Source organism: Crocodylus siamensis, chromosome 5, assembly GCF_052110815.1.
Source record: "Crocodylus siamensis isolate JL-2025a chromosome 5, ASM5211081v1, whole genome shotgun sequence".
NCBI lineage: Eukaryota > Metazoa > Chordata > Crocodylia > Crocodylidae > Crocodylus > Crocodylus siamensis.
This window is the reverse complement of record NC_143399.1, coordinates 180,001,055-180,020,841: the sequence shown is the minus strand read 5'-3', so window position 1 is coordinate 180,020,841 and position 19,787 is coordinate 180,001,055. Positions and strand designations below refer to the sequence as shown.

The 19,787-nt window shown below is 41.7% G+C and overlaps 1 protein-coding gene across 1 annotated transcript in view; it reads right to left on the bottom strand.

The window, feature by feature from the left end:
• LOC149864982 (uncharacterized) overlaps positions 1-8,953 on the bottom strand; it is a 64,781-nt gene extending 55,828 nt beyond the window's left edge. Inside the window, exons 1-2 of the mRNA XM_090049815.1 lie at positions 8,881-8,953; positions 1,345-1,912 (exon numbers count right to left, since the gene is read on the bottom strand). Coding sequence (XP_089905941.1) covers positions 1,345-1,912; positions 8,881-8,953 — 641 coding nt within the window. The remainder of the gene's footprint in view (positions 1-1,344; positions 1,913-8,880) is intronic.
• Between the last annotated feature and the right edge of the window lie 10,834 nt (positions 8,954-19,787).

Below are 19,787 nucleotides of genomic sequence, written 5' to 3'. Positions count from 1 at the left end.
AAGTAAACTATTCTGAGCAATTGTTCTGATCAGCTCTCATCTCAGGAATACTAGTGGATGCCCTGGTGACATTTAGTTCTCACTCAGCAGTATCTCCAAGCAAGGCTCACCAACTATCTCCAGGCGCCCAGGAGATTCAATCCTGCCCCAGCAGGGAATGACCTAACCACACTTAGGTATGCCTTTAGGCATGCCGTTATCATCCCTTGTCTGGATACAACAACAGTACAGCTGGGCATGAAGCCAAAAAACCCACAGGAAACTTCAAAGAGTACCAAATGCTACAGCAAGTTTCCCAGTACCACTGGCTAGCACAAGCACTTCATAACCTCTGTTCTCTATCCTGGCTTCCTACTAAGTGCAAGGTCTTGGTCTTCAAAGCATTCAGTGGTTGGGGCCCATCATCGAGTAAAATGCTGAGATGGTGGATAGCAGTTAATGATGCTGCTCCTCAAGCACAGTTAAGCTTCCTACTAAAAGGGTAACGCTCGTCTGCGCAGGACAGAGCCCTTGCAGAGGGGCCAGTCCCAGTCTGTGGAATCAAGTCCTCTAGAACCAAGGGACCACTGCAAACCCCACCAGTGCTGTACCTAAGCTCAAGGCAACCTCCTTCACCTGCCTCCCCTAACACAGCACAGAGCAACTGTCCATTTAAAGCAGCAATCACCCACCCAACTGCGAAAGTCCCCAACTCTGCTGGTCGGCAGAGCACACAAGCCAGACGCCCCTCCCGCTGCCTAATGCCTGACTGCAGCAGTGCCCAACTAACATCTGACTGCAGCAGTGCTCCTAATTCTGGCAAGTGGTGGGGGCCAGTCCAGGAGCTGGGATTGGGGCCTGGGGACCCCACCACTCACCCAAGTGGGACTGGCTCTGGGCCAACCCTGCCCTGTCCTGCTAAGCGAGATGGGACCCCATGGCCCTGCGGGGCTCCCTGCAGGTCCACACTGCACAGGTGGCAGCAAGGCAGTGGTGCCGCCACACCCTGGCCACCCAATATTTGGACCCAGCTGGAGCTGGGCGCCCATGACCCAGCAGTGGGGGCACGAGGCAGAGCGCAGGCCATGGCCGCACAGCCCTGCCCCACGAAGGTGCTGGCGGGGGCTGCAGAGGAGCCCCCGGCAGAGGTGCCAGCCCATTTCCCCCGGCTCAGCTCGAGCTGGGGTGGGAGCCCGGATGGGAGCAGCGGCCGGGTCCAGGGACAGCTCCTGCCCCCAGCGGGACCCACCCCAGACCTCCACCCGCCCCCGCGCCTGGGGGCTCGGACCTGAGGGAGGGGCGGCCTCACGCCCGCGGGGCTCCGGACGCCCCCGTGCCGCTTATGACGTAACGCCTCGCGCCTACTTAGTCTCGCAGACGTCACGGGAAAGCCGGAAATCGGGCACAGGAGACACCGGGCCGCACCCCCACGCAGCCCGGCCTGGTCCGGCCCTCTCCTGTGCGCCCCGGGGGCGGTGCGAGGGGCGCAGGCAGGATGCGGGCCGGGCCGGGCCGCACCGCAGGGGCCGCCGGGGGCTGTAGGAGTGGCACGGCAGTGCCTCGCCTGGCACGTGGGGCGGCCCCGAGGCGCGGGACGGCGGGAGGGAGCGGCAGCCCCGAGAGAGCCGAGCCCGGCCCCGCTTCGCCTCCCCGGCGGCGGCGGCGGCGGCGGCGGCGGGTACGCCGGTGCTGAGCGGTTGTGATGTCACAAAGGCGGCGAGTCCGCCGGGACCCTCGGAACGCGGCTCCCATGGCAACGGGGCTGCGGGACGTGTGTGGAGCCGCTGCTGCGATCCCCGAGCTCCCTCCAGCCGCGCTCTCCCCGCCGGGCGATCCCGGGCGGGTGGGCCAACGCCCACGAAGGGAATCGGCCAGGAAGGACCGGATGACGAACACAGTAGCTCATTGGGAAAATATCCCAGGCTCCCTGGGGCTGGAGGGCACTATCCGCCACTTGCCTCTTGGTCTGGTGCTCAAGAAGAGGACTTCATATCCTGACCCTGTCTATACAGCGCAGCTCGGCAGAGCTTCGGTGTTATACCGGTACACTGCGATGTTGTACCACGGGGGCACATACAAGTTGATACCCACAAAGGCAGTCTTAACTAAACTCTTCAGGGCGTAGGAACACACGGAAAGCAACAGCTTACAACAACTGACATGTTTAATTGTATTATAATATAAATACTAACAGTGGACTCCTGAACAGCACCTTTTGGGATTTATGAAGTTAAATATACTATTTATATTTAGCTACATTAACAAAATACACTTCTTTGAGCATATACATGCTTTCATTACTTCATAAGGGTTTGTATACAATAAAATATTTGTATGTGCATGCTAAGCAATAATTCAGAAATATCTGTCGTCATAGAAAAAAGTGCATTCATCTTTCTCAAAAGCAGATTGTGCTTATTGAAGGAGGACGTTGTGAACCTGGATTCAGTTGGTTTTTATTCAAGGATTTCAGCTTGCTAGCTATATCATCTTTGTCCAGTTATCTGATTTCTCTGTACCTTCATCTCCACCTATAAAATGGAGATGGACTTATTTCTTTGACAATGCCACAGATGTTGTGAGACAATTCATTTCTGTTTCCAGTATGCTTTGAAGAACTTGCAAAAAAGCAATGTATAAGCATTATAAGTATTATTGTTGTAAACCAGAGAGAAGGTACAGCATATGAAATGCAATACCTATTTTATTTTTATGAGTTAGGAATAACTAACTTTTAAAACTATGAGTATGCTCAAGCACTTATAATTAATTAAAATTAAAAGTGAGTTACATTATTCACTTACTCTCTTTATACAGCCTGTCTCCTTTTGTACACGTTAGTCAGTCTGATCCAGATAAGGATAGAAATGATAAGCAGTTAAACTTAATTTTGGATTGGAAGAGGACTGTGTATGCTGAGTAAATATGCAAACATAGCATATTGTTAGTGCTCAGGATGCCATTCCAATGGTTTGTACCAATAGAATGATTTATTAATGGAGTTTGTATGACATTTCCCTGTGCTGCCTGCAGGAAAACATCAAGATATCATCATAATATCATCAGTGCTGCATGGGAAACACAGTATCCTGACACTAGGACTCACCAGAAAACAAAGTGCCTTGGTCAGAAATATTTTATTAAAAATGTATTTGTATGGGGACAGATCCTACTGTGTTTACTCATGGAGCAGAGATGAAATATACCCTTGTCTACAGGGCTAGCAAGAGGCCTATGTGTCCCTTATGCCTTACTTGGAGAATTTATGTGAGACTGAAGCGATACATAGGTCTTGTACTAGCTCTTTCGCACTGAAGTAGAGTGAATTTCACCCATGACTAATCCCATCAACTTCAAAGAGAATACTTGCACGTGTAATAGTCTGATACTTTTTTAAAGTGAGATCTTAAATAGCATTTTAAGGCTTTGCAGTTTAGTATTTGCACTTAAAACGGCCTAGATTCTGTTCCTCAGAATATTTAAGAATATTTAATACGTCTGTAATCTGAGTAGTTATCTTTAGACAGGTCTTCTATTTGTTAGATAATAGTTAAGCATAAATATTTTATATTGTTCAGAGGCTACTTAAAAGTGAAATATGGTACAATCAGGTCTAAAAGAAATCTGAGAGATCTATAGACAAAGCATATTTTTTATCTTGGATGTAGAGAAAGCTGTACAAGATGTTTAATTAGCATGATGTATGAAATTTATGGGGAGATATCAAAGAAATAAAACATGATAAACATTGCTGTCTGTAACTCTCTTCCTCTTTTAACTGACTCTTGTTTTAAAGAAAATCTCTAGCCCCAGCCTTTTGCTTGTCATTATGCTTCTAATGATTTGGGGCCCAATACATTTTCCATTAAAGTAATGGAATGACTCCCATTGACAGCAGTGGGAGTTAGGTCAGGCCTTTGATGTCTCCTCACTTCTTGCAAGTTCAATATTTTATTCTCACTCAGGATAATCAGATGTTGCTTTGTTGTTACCATTTTATTGCACTGTCATTCTTACTACTCTTAGTCAGCTTTCTGAACCAAAAGTGTTATGTTTAGGATTTTATTCTGGCATCTTATTCATACTGAGCAGTTACGATCATTATCTTGAATTCGTGGGGTATTAACTAAGTAAAGAACTCCTCGCTATGAGTAACAGTGGCAGAATCTGCTCCTAGATACATGTAACATAATGATATAAAATGGGTGGAAATATAAATAAAAATTCTTTGAAGGAAACACCTCCCACTGTTTATGGATATTAGCAGATTACCCTTTTACAACAGTAAGTCCACAAGAAGGCAAAACAACCTGAAGAGTTTATCTGATGAATGCTGTCTTCATATGAAGCCCTGTTTAGTCTTTATCTGGTAAGCAAAGAGTGATTTTAGCTGCAGTTAATATGAAGATTTATTGACCTGGGAAGTAAATATTGAACAAGGTGAAGCCAAGGTCAATGTTTACCTAGAGGGATAATAAATCTCTATATTAACCTAAATATGAAGTGAGTGAGCTGAATTTTGCTCTTGCATCAGTATAAACCTAAAGTAATACTAGTGAGGTCAATGGATTTGCACTGGTAAAACTGAGAATTTGAGTGTAACAATATATTTGGTATACTGAGCATTCTAAATGTAGCTATCAGAAAAATTGCTGTTAAAGTCATTATCTTCCCAAATCTAACTTTTAGTTTCTTCCTTAGACCCTAAATTCCTAAAAGGGGAATGTGGAGAAAGCTAGAAAATTCTTCCCTGCAGTTGAATAATGGTTTCAGTGAATACAGCTGCAGTCAATCATTTTTGCATTTGTAATCTGGCTGTTAAACATTGCAATCAGATCAGTAAATATTCTAAACTCCCAGTGCATGACTATTTGCAACAAACGATGGGCCTGTAATACTGATGGTCATTTATTTTCCTGCTTTAGGTAAAATAGCTACAACAGTATAATTCGGTGAGCCTGCTAGCCTTCATTTCTATGGTGTCTCTTGAAATAATCTTGACATTATAAAGGCTTAAGTGCTCATGTCTTTATAAAAATTAATTGTGAATCCATATGGCCATGGTGCTTTATTAGTCCTCATAGATTTAGCTGCCTAGCTTATTTCATCAGGAGTTATTGGGGCCTTTAACTTATCACAGAATGACCAGAAATCAACGGTGTTTTTGATTACACTCAAATATTCTACTATGTTCTGTTCCCTATGTGACTGAGAGAATATATAGCTTTTACAAACCTCTCAGGATGCTACATGAATTTTGACAGAATTAGTATAAGTGCCTTTCTCCTTTGTTATCTCTTTAATAGATTTTTTCCTGGGTTCTCTGTCTCAGTTGTCTGGTCGAAATGCTGCTTTCTCTATTCTTGGGAACAAAGAAATGGCTGCTGTTTAACTTAATCAAGTACTCTGGTCTCTTTCTGATAGAAAGAATAGTGGCCAATTTACCTCTAGCACTATTAAGTCCCCAACAGTTTTCCTGTGTTTGATTTCTATATGTTCCTTCAGTGAAGTCTTTATTTTTCTTCCAGGCTTTCTTTTTACCTCATTCTTTTTAAGCCTGGCACAAAAGAGATCTTAGCCTTAATATATTTTTGTTTCAGAATTCAATGTTTTTTCCTTAACTTTTTTCTTGCCATTAATTTGCAATTACATCATTTTTACCCCTTCATTTACTAGGGCTTCTGCAGATGAAAATTATCATTGTTCTTAGTGCCAAATCTTGCAGTCTTCACTTAGCCTTCATGCAATCAGAATTTCCATTGACTTCAATGGAAAAGCATTATTGACTTTAACATTTTTACCTGAATCAGAAATTATTCTAAGTCTTGCCCATTAGAAAATGTGTCCAGGATCGTATTTCACAATCAAACTTTCATATGGTCTCTGCTAACCTTAGGTCTCTAGTTTCAAATTTTAGTTACAGTTTTTATCTTGCACAGAAATAACTGACCTTAGAATATGAACATATGCTGAATAGAACAATACAGCTAGCATTTGGTTTCTGTCCCTCACTTTGCTTGTGCAAGTAAACCCCTTCCAGTCAAAGGAATAACTCACACAAGTAAGGTAAACAGGATCTGACTCAAATCAGGTACCCTAGACTGCACACAAACAGAATGGCTTTATCTTTTCTGTCTTTCTAAAATGTGCAGGGTTGGGCTGTAATCCAAATTAGAAAAGGAAACAAACTGTACAAAATACATTTCTGATTATTTATGTGACCAATCTGCCTTTTTAAACACTGTCCCTTCATTGATGAGTACTGCTAATGGCTGATTTTTACATACAGAGACAGTTGTCTAGATTAGCAACTATTTGAGGGAGCAAATGTTAAATCTCTGATTGTTGTAAGGGACTGTATATGGGGAATAGTGGAATATTTGTCATTTATTCAGGACAGCAAATGCACCCTCTAAATGTTGTATATTTGAACTGAAGACTCAGCACATTTTGTATATTAAAGTAAAAATGGATGAGAATACAAAATGCTGCAGTGGATGGAATAATATTGCAATAAAATGTGTGAACAGGAAAAGTATTTCTGTTAATTCCTGTTATAATGATTCAGTTGATTTACTTTTGCTCTGTTTGCATCCCTCTTATATCTGCTGTTCATAAAATTCTAGCAAATTAGTTTATTGTTGAGAACAGTCACCAACATAGCCCGTTTTAACTGAGCAATGGAGAATATTCAGAGAAGGTGGATTTGGAATTCATTTCTGAGTATCCACTGGACCCTACATCTTGGACTTTGATTCATTGAACAGGAACATATCACAGGACCTCTGAGTCCAATCAAAATAGCTCCAGGTTCAAAGGTTTATAATGAATTTCTTGGGAACAGAGAGAGAACCAGATTTACTTATACAAAGTCTTTTAGCTAATAATTTAGAATAATAAAGATTTCAATTTGCCCACAAGCAAACAGAAATAGACATGAACTATCTCAAATAATTTATTAATAACAAATAATTTGTTCTTCACTGTAGAAAAGCAAGTCATGGCTACAGTAACCATTGTTACTTTTCTTAGGCCCTGAACCTTCAAAAGCATTCATATTACTTCACCTTAAACATGGACTACCCACATAAGTAAAGTCAGCACATTCTTAAGTCTTTGTGGGATTATGGCATTAATCAAATTCTGTGAACAAATAAAGGTTGTTTCTCTTTTTTGCAGTTTCATCATAGTTAATATTTGTTAAAACTATTTGTTGTGAATTCAGATATGTGGGTACAGCATCAATAAAACCCTTAGCTGTGTGCCTGTGGCCGGACTCTGAAATAGATGGTTTACATTTTATTTTTTAGTTTAAAATAATCCCTTTTAATATTAATGCACCTGTGAACGGGCAGCAAGTGGAAAATGTGTCGTTGAAGTCAGTGGGAACTTACATACACTCAGAATGCATATTCAGGCCTCTAAAGTTTCAGTATTATTACACTACACATTTACTGGCAGAAGACAGATGAACAATCACCGAGTTACAAAGGGAGAAGAATCCCTAGATGATACTGGATGGTTCAGAAGAACATTCAGCACTTCTAATGGAAAAAATGATATGCAACTTGAAAAAGAGAGCCAGTTCATTGAAGCTTCCTCCTTGGCATTTGGGAAAACCGTAATTAAAATGTAACAAGGAAAAAGAACAAATGTATGTTTCGCTTTTATTGTAAGCAAATTATGAATTCTCACTGTTTGCTATAAATAAATGATGCCTTTTTAAGCATGTTAGACACAATGTTTGTTAAATCTTTCTTTCATCACATCATATGCAATCAAAATAAAAACAGCAATCCTTGATGATGAAGGATCTTTGTCTTTGTGGCACCTGCAAGCTGTAACATATGTTTTTAAAAATAATTGCTAATTCTGCAATACAGTCCCACAGAACACTTCCCAGGGGAAATAATTAAACACCCTTTAGTTCTTTGTAAGTGAAACCTGTAAATTTAACTCGCCGCTTTATTTCCATTATTGCCTCCTTTTTCAGGATCAAAAATCTGACAATATAAATAAATCTTCACTAAGTTGTAATTGATATTTCCCAAATGATATTTTATAACAATACACAGCAGTTGGAAATACTGGTCTTGGTCAGCAGACAGCTGTTTGACTGAATGAGTTTGTGATTCTGAGAAAGCATTTTACTTTAAGCCGTAAAGCAAGTGTGCTTGCAATGGAGTATCTGTTTCTACTCGCTATATGTTTCTACTCAGTACTAACTTCTTTGCTGAATCTCAATATAAGATAGAGAAAAGGTTGAAGTACAGCAAAGTTCACAGGTGTAGGTATAAAAGTTCAACTGTTTCAGCAACAAATATGTTCTTCCTGCATTTACAATATATGCTGAATACTCCTGATTTCATAACATAAGCAAACATGTGAACAGAGCTTCTGTGACTTAAAATGCGCATGTCCAACAGAGTGACTAGGCATTTTAGCACATCTCATTATTTCAGTACACAACACAGAATAAATACCTCCTTCTGCTTCCCCCCCGTGAAACTGTGTTCATGTAAACAGATGAAATACATGCCTAATGGGATGGAAAATTCAGAAACCTCATATTCCTGGTTCATGCATTATGAGACAAAATATTTCCAGTTTTCTATGATGAAGTGCTTTCCTTTTTATTGCCATAAAGTCAGTTCTATCACTTTGATTTCTTGACTGTATTAGCAGTGTGAATAGGAAGATATAATTGATCACAACTTGCACAACACATAAAACAGCCTTTAGTTAGATTTGGCCTAGAGGCAATGTCTACACTACAGATTTCTGTCAGCATAGCTAGGAATATGAAGAGGTGATCTCTGACTGAATCAACTGTGCTATTAGGAGTCCCCTGTACAGACACAATTATACAGGAGATGTGTCTATGGTTTGGGGGTTTTTTACCAGTAGAGTCTGTGAGGAGTAGTTTTACAATACCAGTACCAGGCATAGCTTTGTGAGTAGAGGCTGCTCCCATGGTTGGAGGTTTGTCAGTATGCTATAGCTAGTGTTCCAGTAGTGATAGAGTGCTCTATGCGGATATGGCAAAATACACACACAGAGGTAAGTATATGTAGCAGAGATGCAAACACCCCTAGGTATGTGTAAATCAGACTTGTAAATACATAAACCCTGACTTGCACATATGTACCAGGCAGGTTACTGCAAAGTGGGAATGTGGAATGTGTGTTATTTTGTACATTTCGTCCTACAATGAGTAACAAAATTTAACTGTCATCTTGTGTTATCATCACCAGACTTTCCTGGACTTTTCTCTGTTATTATATTCATAATGTTAAGATTCCCTATTAAATAAATGTCAATCTTTACTAGTTGAGCCAAACCATTCAATAAATACCAGTCCAAAGTGAATGCCATAAAGGGTGGAACTTGCATTATTTTTATTACAAATTATTTGGTCCATGATGTTTGATCAAATCAGCCAGTTACTGAATAACTGGAAAATACCATAGCTAGAAAAGATTTTAGTCCATATTATCCTGACTATAAATTTACCATTTTTTGCTCTTCAAAAGAAACATAAAAATTGTACTTGACTTACATACAGGGTCAACTTATAATCAATCCCCAGACCATTTTGGCTTTTGTATTATTTTTATACATGTAATTAAAAATACCAAATCAATTTTAGCACAGTTTTGATTTTAGAATTTGTAGTATATTTAACCCTTTTGGTTCTTTCCTTGGTTATTTAATTCTCCTATGGGTCTTTGTAAAAGCAACAGCAGTTCAAAAGTTTTATCTGTAGTTACCAACTTATATCGGGAAACGGCTGTTTTTCCTCAAATTGAACCTGAAAATATGAGGTTAATTTATATGAAGGGTCAATTTTTAATTGGTACAATATGGTATACTCACTCATTCTGTTGTAATTCATGTGCCTGCCATTTCCCTACATTTCTCCCTGCACCCTGCACTTGATCTGCCTTCAGTGTCATAGTTTCTAGGGACGGAAGGGACCTAAGTAGATCATCTAGTCCAACCCCCTGCCATGGCAGGAAAGAGTACTGGGGTCAAATGACCCCGGCAAGGTGTTCATCTAACCTCTTCTTAAAACCCCCCAGGCTAGGAGCCTGCACCACTTCTCTTGGAAGTTGATTCCAGATCCTAGCCGCCCTGACCGTGAAGTAGCGCCTCCTGATATCTAGCTTAAATCTACCCTCTGCCAGCTTGTGACTGTTATTCCTGGTCACTCCTGGCAGTGCTCGGGGGAACAGGGACTTCCCCAATGCCTGCTGAACCCCCCTGATTAGTTTATAACAGGCCACTAGATCCCCCTTCAGCCTTCTTTTGTGGAGGCTGAACAGGTTCAGTCCCGTAGCCTCTCCTCATAGGGCCTGCCCTGCTGCCCCCTGATCATGTGAGTGGCCCTCCTCTGGACCCTCTCCATGTTGTCCACATCCCTCTTGAAGTGTGGCGCCCAGAACTGGATGCAATACTACAGCTGCGGCCTGACCAGTGCCGCATAGAGGGAGAGGATCACCTCCTTGGACCTGCTTGAGATGCATCTGTGGATGCATGGCAAGGTGCGGTTGGCCTTCCTGACTGCCTTCCCACACTGCTGGCCCATGTTCATCTTGGAGTCAATGATGACTCCAAGATCCCTTTTTGCCTCTGTGCAGACAAAAGGGGAGTTCCCCATCCTGTATGTATGATGCCGGTTGTTCCTCCCGAGGTACATCGCCTTGCACTTGTCTGTGTTGAAACCCATCCTATTCTCATCCGCCCACCCTTGTAACCTGTCTAGGTCTGATTGTAGCCTTCCTTCTAGCATGCCCACATCCCCCCACATCTTAGTGTCATCAGCAAATTTGAACAGGGTGCTTTTTACCCCCTCATCCAAGTCACTGATGAAGATGTTGAACCATGTGGGCCTGAGGACCAAGCCCTGCAGAACCCCACTTCCCACGTCCTTCCAAGCTGAGAAGGACCCACCCACCACCACCCTCTGGGTGCGGCCCTCCAGCCAGTTGGCAACCCAATTGATTGTGTGGGTGTCGACACCGCAGGCCCCCAGTTTCTTAATGAGAACAGGGTGAGAGACAGTGTCAAAAGCCTTCCGGAAGTCCAGGAAGTCTATGTCCACTGCTACCCCTGCATCTAATGATCTGGTGATCTGATCGTAAAAGGCCACCAGGTTGGTCTGACAGGACCTGCCACTGATGAACCCATGTTGGTTGCCCTTAAGCATGCAGTCCCCTGCTGGCCCCTCATGGATGTGTACCAGCATAATTTTCTCGAACAGCTTGCCTAGGATCGAGGTAAGTCTAACTTGCCTATGGTTTCCTGGGTCCTCCTTCCTGCCTTTTTTGAAGATGGAAACCACGTTGGCCCTCTTCCAATCCTCCGGCACCACACCAGAGCACCATGAGTGCTCGTACAGCCGTGCCAGGGGTCCTGCAATGACCTCAGCCAATTCCTTTAGTACTCTAGGGTGGAGATTGTCCGGACCGGCTGACTTGAATACGTCCAGTCCCTCCAGAAGCTCCCTAACTAGTTCCTCACTAACCCTTGGCCCAGGTGTGCCCCCCTGGGGCCCGAGGGGAGCCCAGCAGGGAGGTGGCTGTTCTGGTCCCTACTTAGGAAGACAGAGGCAAGGAAATCGTTAAACATGTTAGCTTTGTCATCTGGTGTGACGACCAAATTTCCCAGCGTGTCCTGCAGGGGCCCCACATTACCCGGGACCTTCTTTTTACCCCCTATGTATTTAAAGAAGGACTTCTTATTGTCCTTAATCTGGGAAGCTAGTCCTAATTCCATCTCTGCCTTGGCATGCCTGACTGCCCTCCTACATTCCTGAGCGACTGCAGTACAGTCCTCCCTGGTGATGACCCCTTCTTTCCATTGGGTGTACGCCTCCCTTTTAGCAAAGAGACATTCCCGGATGCTTTTGGTGAGTCATGGAGGCTTGTGTGCCCTCCTGCTCCCTTTGATCCTCATTGGGATTACCTTCCTTTGGGCTTGGAGGATCGTCTCCTTAAGGAGCGACCACTCTCCTTGGACACCGGGCTCCCCTCCGGGACCTCAGCGCTTCCCCATGTTCAAGCCAGAACAGTGACCATATTACTGTTCTATAGATATAGCTAAGTCAGTCATTCTCAGTCAGGATGCCATGAGCACCTTCTAAGGGTATTGCTCAATATTATCACTGTTAGGTACAGAAATGCCCATAAGATAAACAGTATCCAAACAGGCATCCATAGCGTCAAAAACATGTTGCTCTACGGTAGTCTTTCTGAGGTCTTTGCAATGAAAGAATTGCTCTATTTTTTCCATGGTCAAAAAATGATTAAAAGCTAAGAGTTTACATTTTCTGAGAGGTGACCAGTCTAACAAGGTTGTGAACTACTGATATAAGTATTTACTAAGTGTGGATGTCCATACATGAAGAAACCTGTTTGAAGTAGGAAAGTTCTATAGGCCTCCTGTTTCTCGTCAAAGTGTCTTGTTTTTTGTTTTATTCTGCTGATAACAAATCTTAATCATGAAATTCTGAATGCTGCTGACAAATACAATAATCATTGCACTTCTCTAGCCACTTATGAGAATCTCAGTGACCCTGGCAGTAAATTATTATTCTTAATTGATGGATGAGGACAATGAGGAGGCACTGGGAGGCTGAGTGACTTCCACACGATTAGACAACGAGGTCCTGATTCGGGAAAGCATCTCTTGTCAGAACTTAAGCAGTATACATTCATATATTTAAAACAACATTTCTGATGCATCAAGATCGCCAGCAAATCTTTTTTTTTATCTGTGTCTATTAGCTGCTGCTGAGGAGTCTAGTAGAATTTTTTCCATAGCCAAAACGGAAAGCCATAATGTTTTGCAAAGCTTGTGAAAAGTTCTCATTCCAACCCAGAAGAACTCACCGCCTAATTCAGACAAGTATCAAAACTGTCACTTCTCTCCACTGTGCTGCAGATATCAACTGAACAGTCATCAAACTAGGACAACTTTCAGCTACTCTAATCTAGGCTATAATTAAACCAGTGACCTAGAATAGGGAAGTCCAGCTTTTGAATGACAGGGGTCCACATGCTGTGCAGGCCACAGACCCTGGGGCTATATGCCGTGTGGGCAGCCCTCCTGGGAGTCTCCCCCTGCACAGACAGCTTGGGCAGCCCAGGTCCCCACCACCGCACAGGCAGCCCAGCTCCTCCCTGTTGCATGAGCAAAACCGGTGGCCCTGTTCCACAATGACAGTGTGAGCAACATAGCCTCCCTCCTGGCTACATGGACAGCATGGAGAAACCAGCCTTTCTCTTCCTGTGTGGGCATCTTGGATTTACCACATGCACAGTGCACTCCTGGCTCCACCCCACCCCAGGAGCAGGGGAAGGAAGCAGAAGCTGGAGAAGGGAGGGAGACTTTAGAGACTCTGGCCACCACAACAACCAGAGCCAGACAGAAGCTACAGGACCACCTGTTAATAATCCCTGATGTGCCAGATGCAGCCCTCAGGCTACAGTTGAACAGCCCTCACCTAGAAGTTAAGAGCATTGTAACCTGAATTATAAAGTCGTGTATAATTCAATACCTCTACCAGTACCTTAATCCAAACAACTGTCGGGAATGTTGCAGGGTTTCCTGCACCAGGCTTCCAGGTACGCTACAGTTCTCTGGTCTTGTCAGCCAACCTTTGAGACTGGAAACCATTCTTATATTGCACTTTCAGATTCCAAAGGAAACATTAATGTTTTTCCTAACATGATTTCTAAGATTTCCCAAACCTGGCCTGGCTTTTATTTATGTTTTCTTAATATAATCTGCACTGGAAATACATTCCAGTCTGAACACATTCATGGTAGCAGGTGTGGGAGATGAGCACTTATTCACTATGGGAGCTACCTGAAACATACGGTAAGCTAGTTCAATCACGTTCAGGACCCATTTTTCAATTGCTGTATTCACAGACTTCGACCTGATCTACACCCTGAGAGACAGAAGCTTGTTTAATTGGCTGTTGTTGACTTTCCTTCAAGGATGTCAGAAGAGAAGAGGTAGCCCAGAGGCAGAATATTGTATATTAGTCTAGTGCTGTGCATGGATCTGACTGACACTTTCCTTATTCCTTTCTAGGTAGTATTACCACTCTGTCTTACAGTGTTTTATTGTCTTCTGGATTTTCTATGCCTTAATAAATTCAAAGTGGACTGTAGTGTGAGGGTAGGAATATCTCATATAAACAGTCATTCAAGTGCCTGGAAAGGATATAGTTTTAAAATATTTTTCTGCTGCAGCCAACAACACAGCATTTTAATTATGATTCTAATATATTTGTGTGGCAAAACCTGGCAATTTTTATGACAAAGTACCCTGATTGCACAAAGCATTTTTAGGACTAATAAAACCTCTACAGAACAATTGCAGAAAACATATTAAGATACAATTCCTGCATTCATAAGTAAATAATCAAATAGCATGTGGTGGTGATGGTTATATGAAAAATGTGTTTAATGTAAATTGATTTTGTGTTATCAGAATAATGTTAAGAGAAGGTCTCCTGTACCTCTGAGCATCCGCCATTGCACTGCCTGCTGCAGTTTATGCCTTAATCTTGTGAGATTTACACAGCATTTTAATTTTCTGTCTTGGTTGCATTTACCAGATGGGAGGTACTTATTCTAGTTTCCATTAACTTCAACATCATGTAGTAACAATAGCAAAAAACAGGACACTAACAAAAGCCAGAAACCAAGCATGACTCAGTTAAAATATGGATGTGTCAATATTAATCACGCTTCTCTGTCCATCTGCATCCTTATTTTTGTACTTATTACTGTAGTGACATCAGTGATTTCTCTCTCCCTCCCTTCTATATCAGCAAGAGTCAGGCTTAGGGTTTTGCTTTTTTGAGGACACCAATAGGAGAAGTGATATGAGAAAGCACGATGCTATAAGAAAGCTTGGCTGAAAAGGTGAATGGCATTGCATTGTGAATGCTGTGGGCTTGGTCACCCCATGTGAATTCACCACCTGAAGTAAAACAAATTCCTCCTAGCATTAAAATAAGAACCTTCTGACCATGCACTATAACCAATGACTGGACTGAACAGTCTACTTTCCTTGGTAAGCTCCTTTCTTTTGCCTCTGATTTTAAAGGGTTGAGCTAATTGTCAAAGCTTAACAAATAATAATTAATCAACACAAAAATGGAACCAGGCTTTGTGATAAGTACCTCAAAAAGCAACGTAATCTGGTAATAAATAGCAATTGGTAGTCACCAGAGTAAGCAATTGGTAGTCACCAGAGTAAGTAATAAGGCATACAGTAAACATATATATTTGATAAATTCCATCCTAGCTGCCATCAAAGTGCTCAAACACAATGAAGTCCACTCCATTTGATCAAAAGCATTTTTGGTAGCCATTGAGCAAAAAGAAAGCTTTGCAAGAGCCACTTGCTAGTTACACATGATTAATCAGTCACCTGAAACTGATAAAAGAATTTACTCCTGTAATGAAACACCTCAGGCTGAGGCTTGACAAATTTACAACTGTTTGCAAATAATTAACTCTTATGTTGAACCAAATTTTGGGCATCAGATTGATTAGTGGAATTAGCTCATTTAGAAGTAAAATTTAGCATCTCTTTAATCTCCGTGGAAAAAAACATGCTAGGTAAACCGACCAAAAGAGAAAAATCATCACATGAACAGAGAGATGTAGACTCTCTCTCTAGGTACCAGGATTAGGAATCTCCCCTAGGGTTAATAGGAGGCCAGCATTCACTGATGTCATGCAAGACAGTAGTTAGAGAAACACCAGATAAGAAAATACCAGGGTCCATGTCCTTGTTTGACTTCACCAGGCACTATGTTGAGTGTAATGCTCCTGGTGAACCAGAAGGGGTCAGCTGCTTCATAGGGAAATGGACTGGTGGTGAGAGGGGCCTCTAAAGAGTACTTCTACAGAGCCTGTTCTGTGTAGAGCTACATGGATCTTGATCCCCATAGATCTAGCTATGCACATAGGCAAGTCCTAGATAGTCAGAAAATTAAATACTAAGCACTAGGGCCAATTACCCTCATATACTGCAGAAGTGAAGCAGTTGCCATAATGGATGAATCCCATATCTATGAGTTAAAAGCACTCCTTGGTTCTTTTAGTGATATTTACTTCAAAGGCTAGGTTTCAAGCCGAGTAACCAGGTTTGTTCCTTCACGGTCTTGTTCCTTGGGTGGTCATTTGCATCTGTGCAAAATGTGTCCAAAACACTACACATTTAAATGGCTGCAGCTCTATACCTGCTTCAGCATTTGCCCCCTGGGACACAAAGTGATAGACAACTGAAACTCTAACCCAGTATTTTACCAGTTTGCATCTTCTAAGAAGAGAGTAAACAGGAGCCCCCAGTTCTGAAGACTTGTATGAATATGATTTAAGGATCAGAAATAACTGTCCCTAAAATGATAAACCTTTTGTAAGTCCTTCTAAATAAAAAACTAATATCTGATCATAGGCATAGCAAGTGAAATAACACAGATATGATGTATGTGTAACAGAGCTTTCAGGAGGTCCTAAGACTTGGTAGATAAAACAAAACTATCTAAACAGAAAAATTTTGTCCCTGCCTTTTCCCAGATCTGATGTATGTGAATCTGCATTGCCCCAGGAACAAGTCATACTGAGGAACCAGTCATCAGAAGCCAGCGGACAAGGCAGTCTGGCCTTGGTTCAGAGAGAAGCAATCAAAAAAATCAAACAATTGGTAGTCACCAGAAGAAGTAATAAGGCATACAGTAAACATATATATTTGATAAATTCCATCCTAGCTGCCATCAAAGTGCTCAAACACAATGAAGTCCACTCCATTTGATCAAAAGCATTTTTGGTAGCCATTGAGCAAAAGAAAGCTTTGCAAGAGCCACTTGCTAGTTACACATGATTAATCAGTCACCTGAAACTGATAAAAGAATTTACTCCTGTAATGAAACACCTCAGGCTGAGGCTTGACAAATTTACAACTGTTTGCAAATAATTAACTCTTATGTTGAACCAAATTTTGGGCATCAGATTGATTAGTGGAATTAGCTCATTTAGAAGTAAAATTTAGCATCTCTTTAATCTGGGGCCAGTATTTGCAGAACTTGACAGGAAAGCAAAAAGAGAGAAAAAATAACTAAATATGCAGTGAGCCAATCAGGTGCAGAAGTTTTCATAACACAGGGTTTGGCTAATTTATTCCTATCTCTTCTTACTGTATCACAAACCTGCTTTAACAAAGCAGCAACAACAGGTGACAATTCAGGCAGGATCCATACTAAAAGAAACAATTTTGTTCTGTCCCATTTTTGCAAAACTGTCTGTAATACACTTTGGAACCCTTTCTGATTTCCTTCTCCTTCCGTGACTGGATACTTTGTTATGTGCCCTGCCACTTAGCCACATCATGAAACCAGACACCACTGTGAGGAGGGCCGGACAAACATGAAAAAAATAAAAAGGTCATTATTTGGTACTTGGCAAGTTACACTGCAATCAGAAAACTTACCTCTTGGCAATCAGAACAATCTGATGTCATCAGCACAATCCTAGGTTTCATATAACACTTTCTGTACAGCTTTAAGAAAGACAGCTATAAAAATATTCACCTCTGTTTTCCTTTTACACAAAATCTTAGGAAAAAAAAGAAAAAAAAAAAGAGGAAAAAAAGAAAACATTGAACTGGAGTGATACATACAAGTAATATGTGCCTTCAAAACAGACCATTTTTTAAATTTATGCATAGCTAAGTTTTGCCTGTTCAATATTCTTTGAGATTAAGCAATAAAAAGAAAAATTATATATATTTCACCTAAGTATGGAAATTTGGCACACATTTGACATACGTGTCAGGGTTTGCTAGAGTCCTGACTAAGGCCTTCTCTTGCACCATCAAAGCTTGCTATGAACCAGTCCTGTGTCCTTCCATCCAAAGTGACTGCCTTCAGTCATGTGAACATAATGGCCTAAAGGTGAGAAATGCTAAACACTTTCTAATTCTAGAAATATAGGAATGGGGGACTGGAAGCAAGAGGATCATTAAGTCCAGTCCCCTGTGATCACCATGTACCAGACCTTTAATGCAAAAGAGTTTGCAAGAATATTTCCTCCATCTCCTCCCACACATCACAATGCAAAACCACCCTCCCACTCCATGACAAACTTAAGCAGCTTGGAACAAAGGCTCAGGCAAAGAATCAAAAAACTCTATGCCACAGGATGTGAGGAGGAGAGACAAAGACCTCAGCCATGCCCAAAACACTTTAGAATAAAGAGTTTTATAGCAATACTAGTTCTCATCATAGACTAAATTTTTCCCCTAACATGGGTGAATGGAAAACTCATTCAATAACATCCCACTTTTGGTTTCAGATAATTAACTATGAATTTCCTAATTTTGTTGCATATGTGGCATATATTACATATTAATATTTGTTAATAATATTCCCAAAGGTCTTGCATTTTTATCTGGGGTAATTTTCCAACCTCTGTAGCTATCGATAATCTTTAAGGGCTGGTGACAGCCACTGGTAATCCTTTGCATTACCAAGTGAAGAAATCAGTCAGTCTGGGTCTCTTATTCCCCACATAGGCAGGGAGTGCTACTGAAGAAATATGCCCCATTGCTCCAGAGCGGCTGCCCAGGCTAAGGAACAGGTTTCATAGGATCTCCCGGGCTTGAAGCAACAGAGGTAAATGAGAGGAGAAATAACCAATAGTAAATGATAGTGTTGCTTGTGGACAGAAAGGTTGTGGGTGAAGGGCTTTCCTTTCATTCTTATTGCATGGGGGATGATTGTTGTGACTAAGGGTCCAATGGTTAGCGAGTGACAGCTCCACTTTTGAAGCATTAGGCAGCTCTAGAAAAACTGTTCAGATGAACCGTCTCTGTTTCTCCAGCTATTACTCAGATAAAGAGGCCACAAGACGCACACAAAAAGATTGGGGGAGATATCTCTGATATTACTCCTGCATGTCCCTGCTGTTGCTTATAAAACCAGAAAGGAATATGACAAGGTCTCAGAAAAGGTGTTCTCTCTTCAGGATCTCAGTAGTTCTTCCTCAGCCCTTCAGAAGGCTGGTGCATGGTTCTCCAACATGGCTCCATGAACATGGAGCACCACAACCAGGTATAGCCACTAATTTACATATCAGCTTATACAGCACTTTGGATCCATCAGGATGAACAGCGCTAGACAGCTAGATAACTCTGGCACAATCTCTGGAAAATGGAGAAATAAACAGGGAGGAAAATCATAAAAAAATTTGTCAAAGTTCTTTTCACATGCACTCTTAGGAGGTGTTGGTTGATAAAAACTTCGCAAAAATAATTCATCACAGTTTCAACATGCAAAATGTTTCAATAAATCTTAATTATCACAATCTTAAAGCTGTAATAGTTTAAACACAATAATTGAATGCCAACTTTAAGAAAGCTAGAAGCTGAAATGAAACAAGAATTGAGAGACAGAAGGAGCCCATTGTTATTAGATAATAAAAGACGTACTCGACAGTGACAGTTCTTAAATTATATAAATCTCAGTGGAGGAACTTTTGCACTGTCCTACAGTGGATATTGCTAGTGAATATTTGTGTCTTGCTGGTTCTCCAAGAGGAAGTAAGTGCTAGCAATGTGGCTGATTCTGTTTGGATGATCACTAATATAATTTAAGCAGACAAGGATTAATAGGCTGTAACCGCAAGAGAGAAGGTGACAAGGATCCAATCAGGTCCCCTGTGTGGAAAATACAGAAAATGTCTGTGAAGATCCATTTAGTTAAGTGGAATGGAGAACTGTGC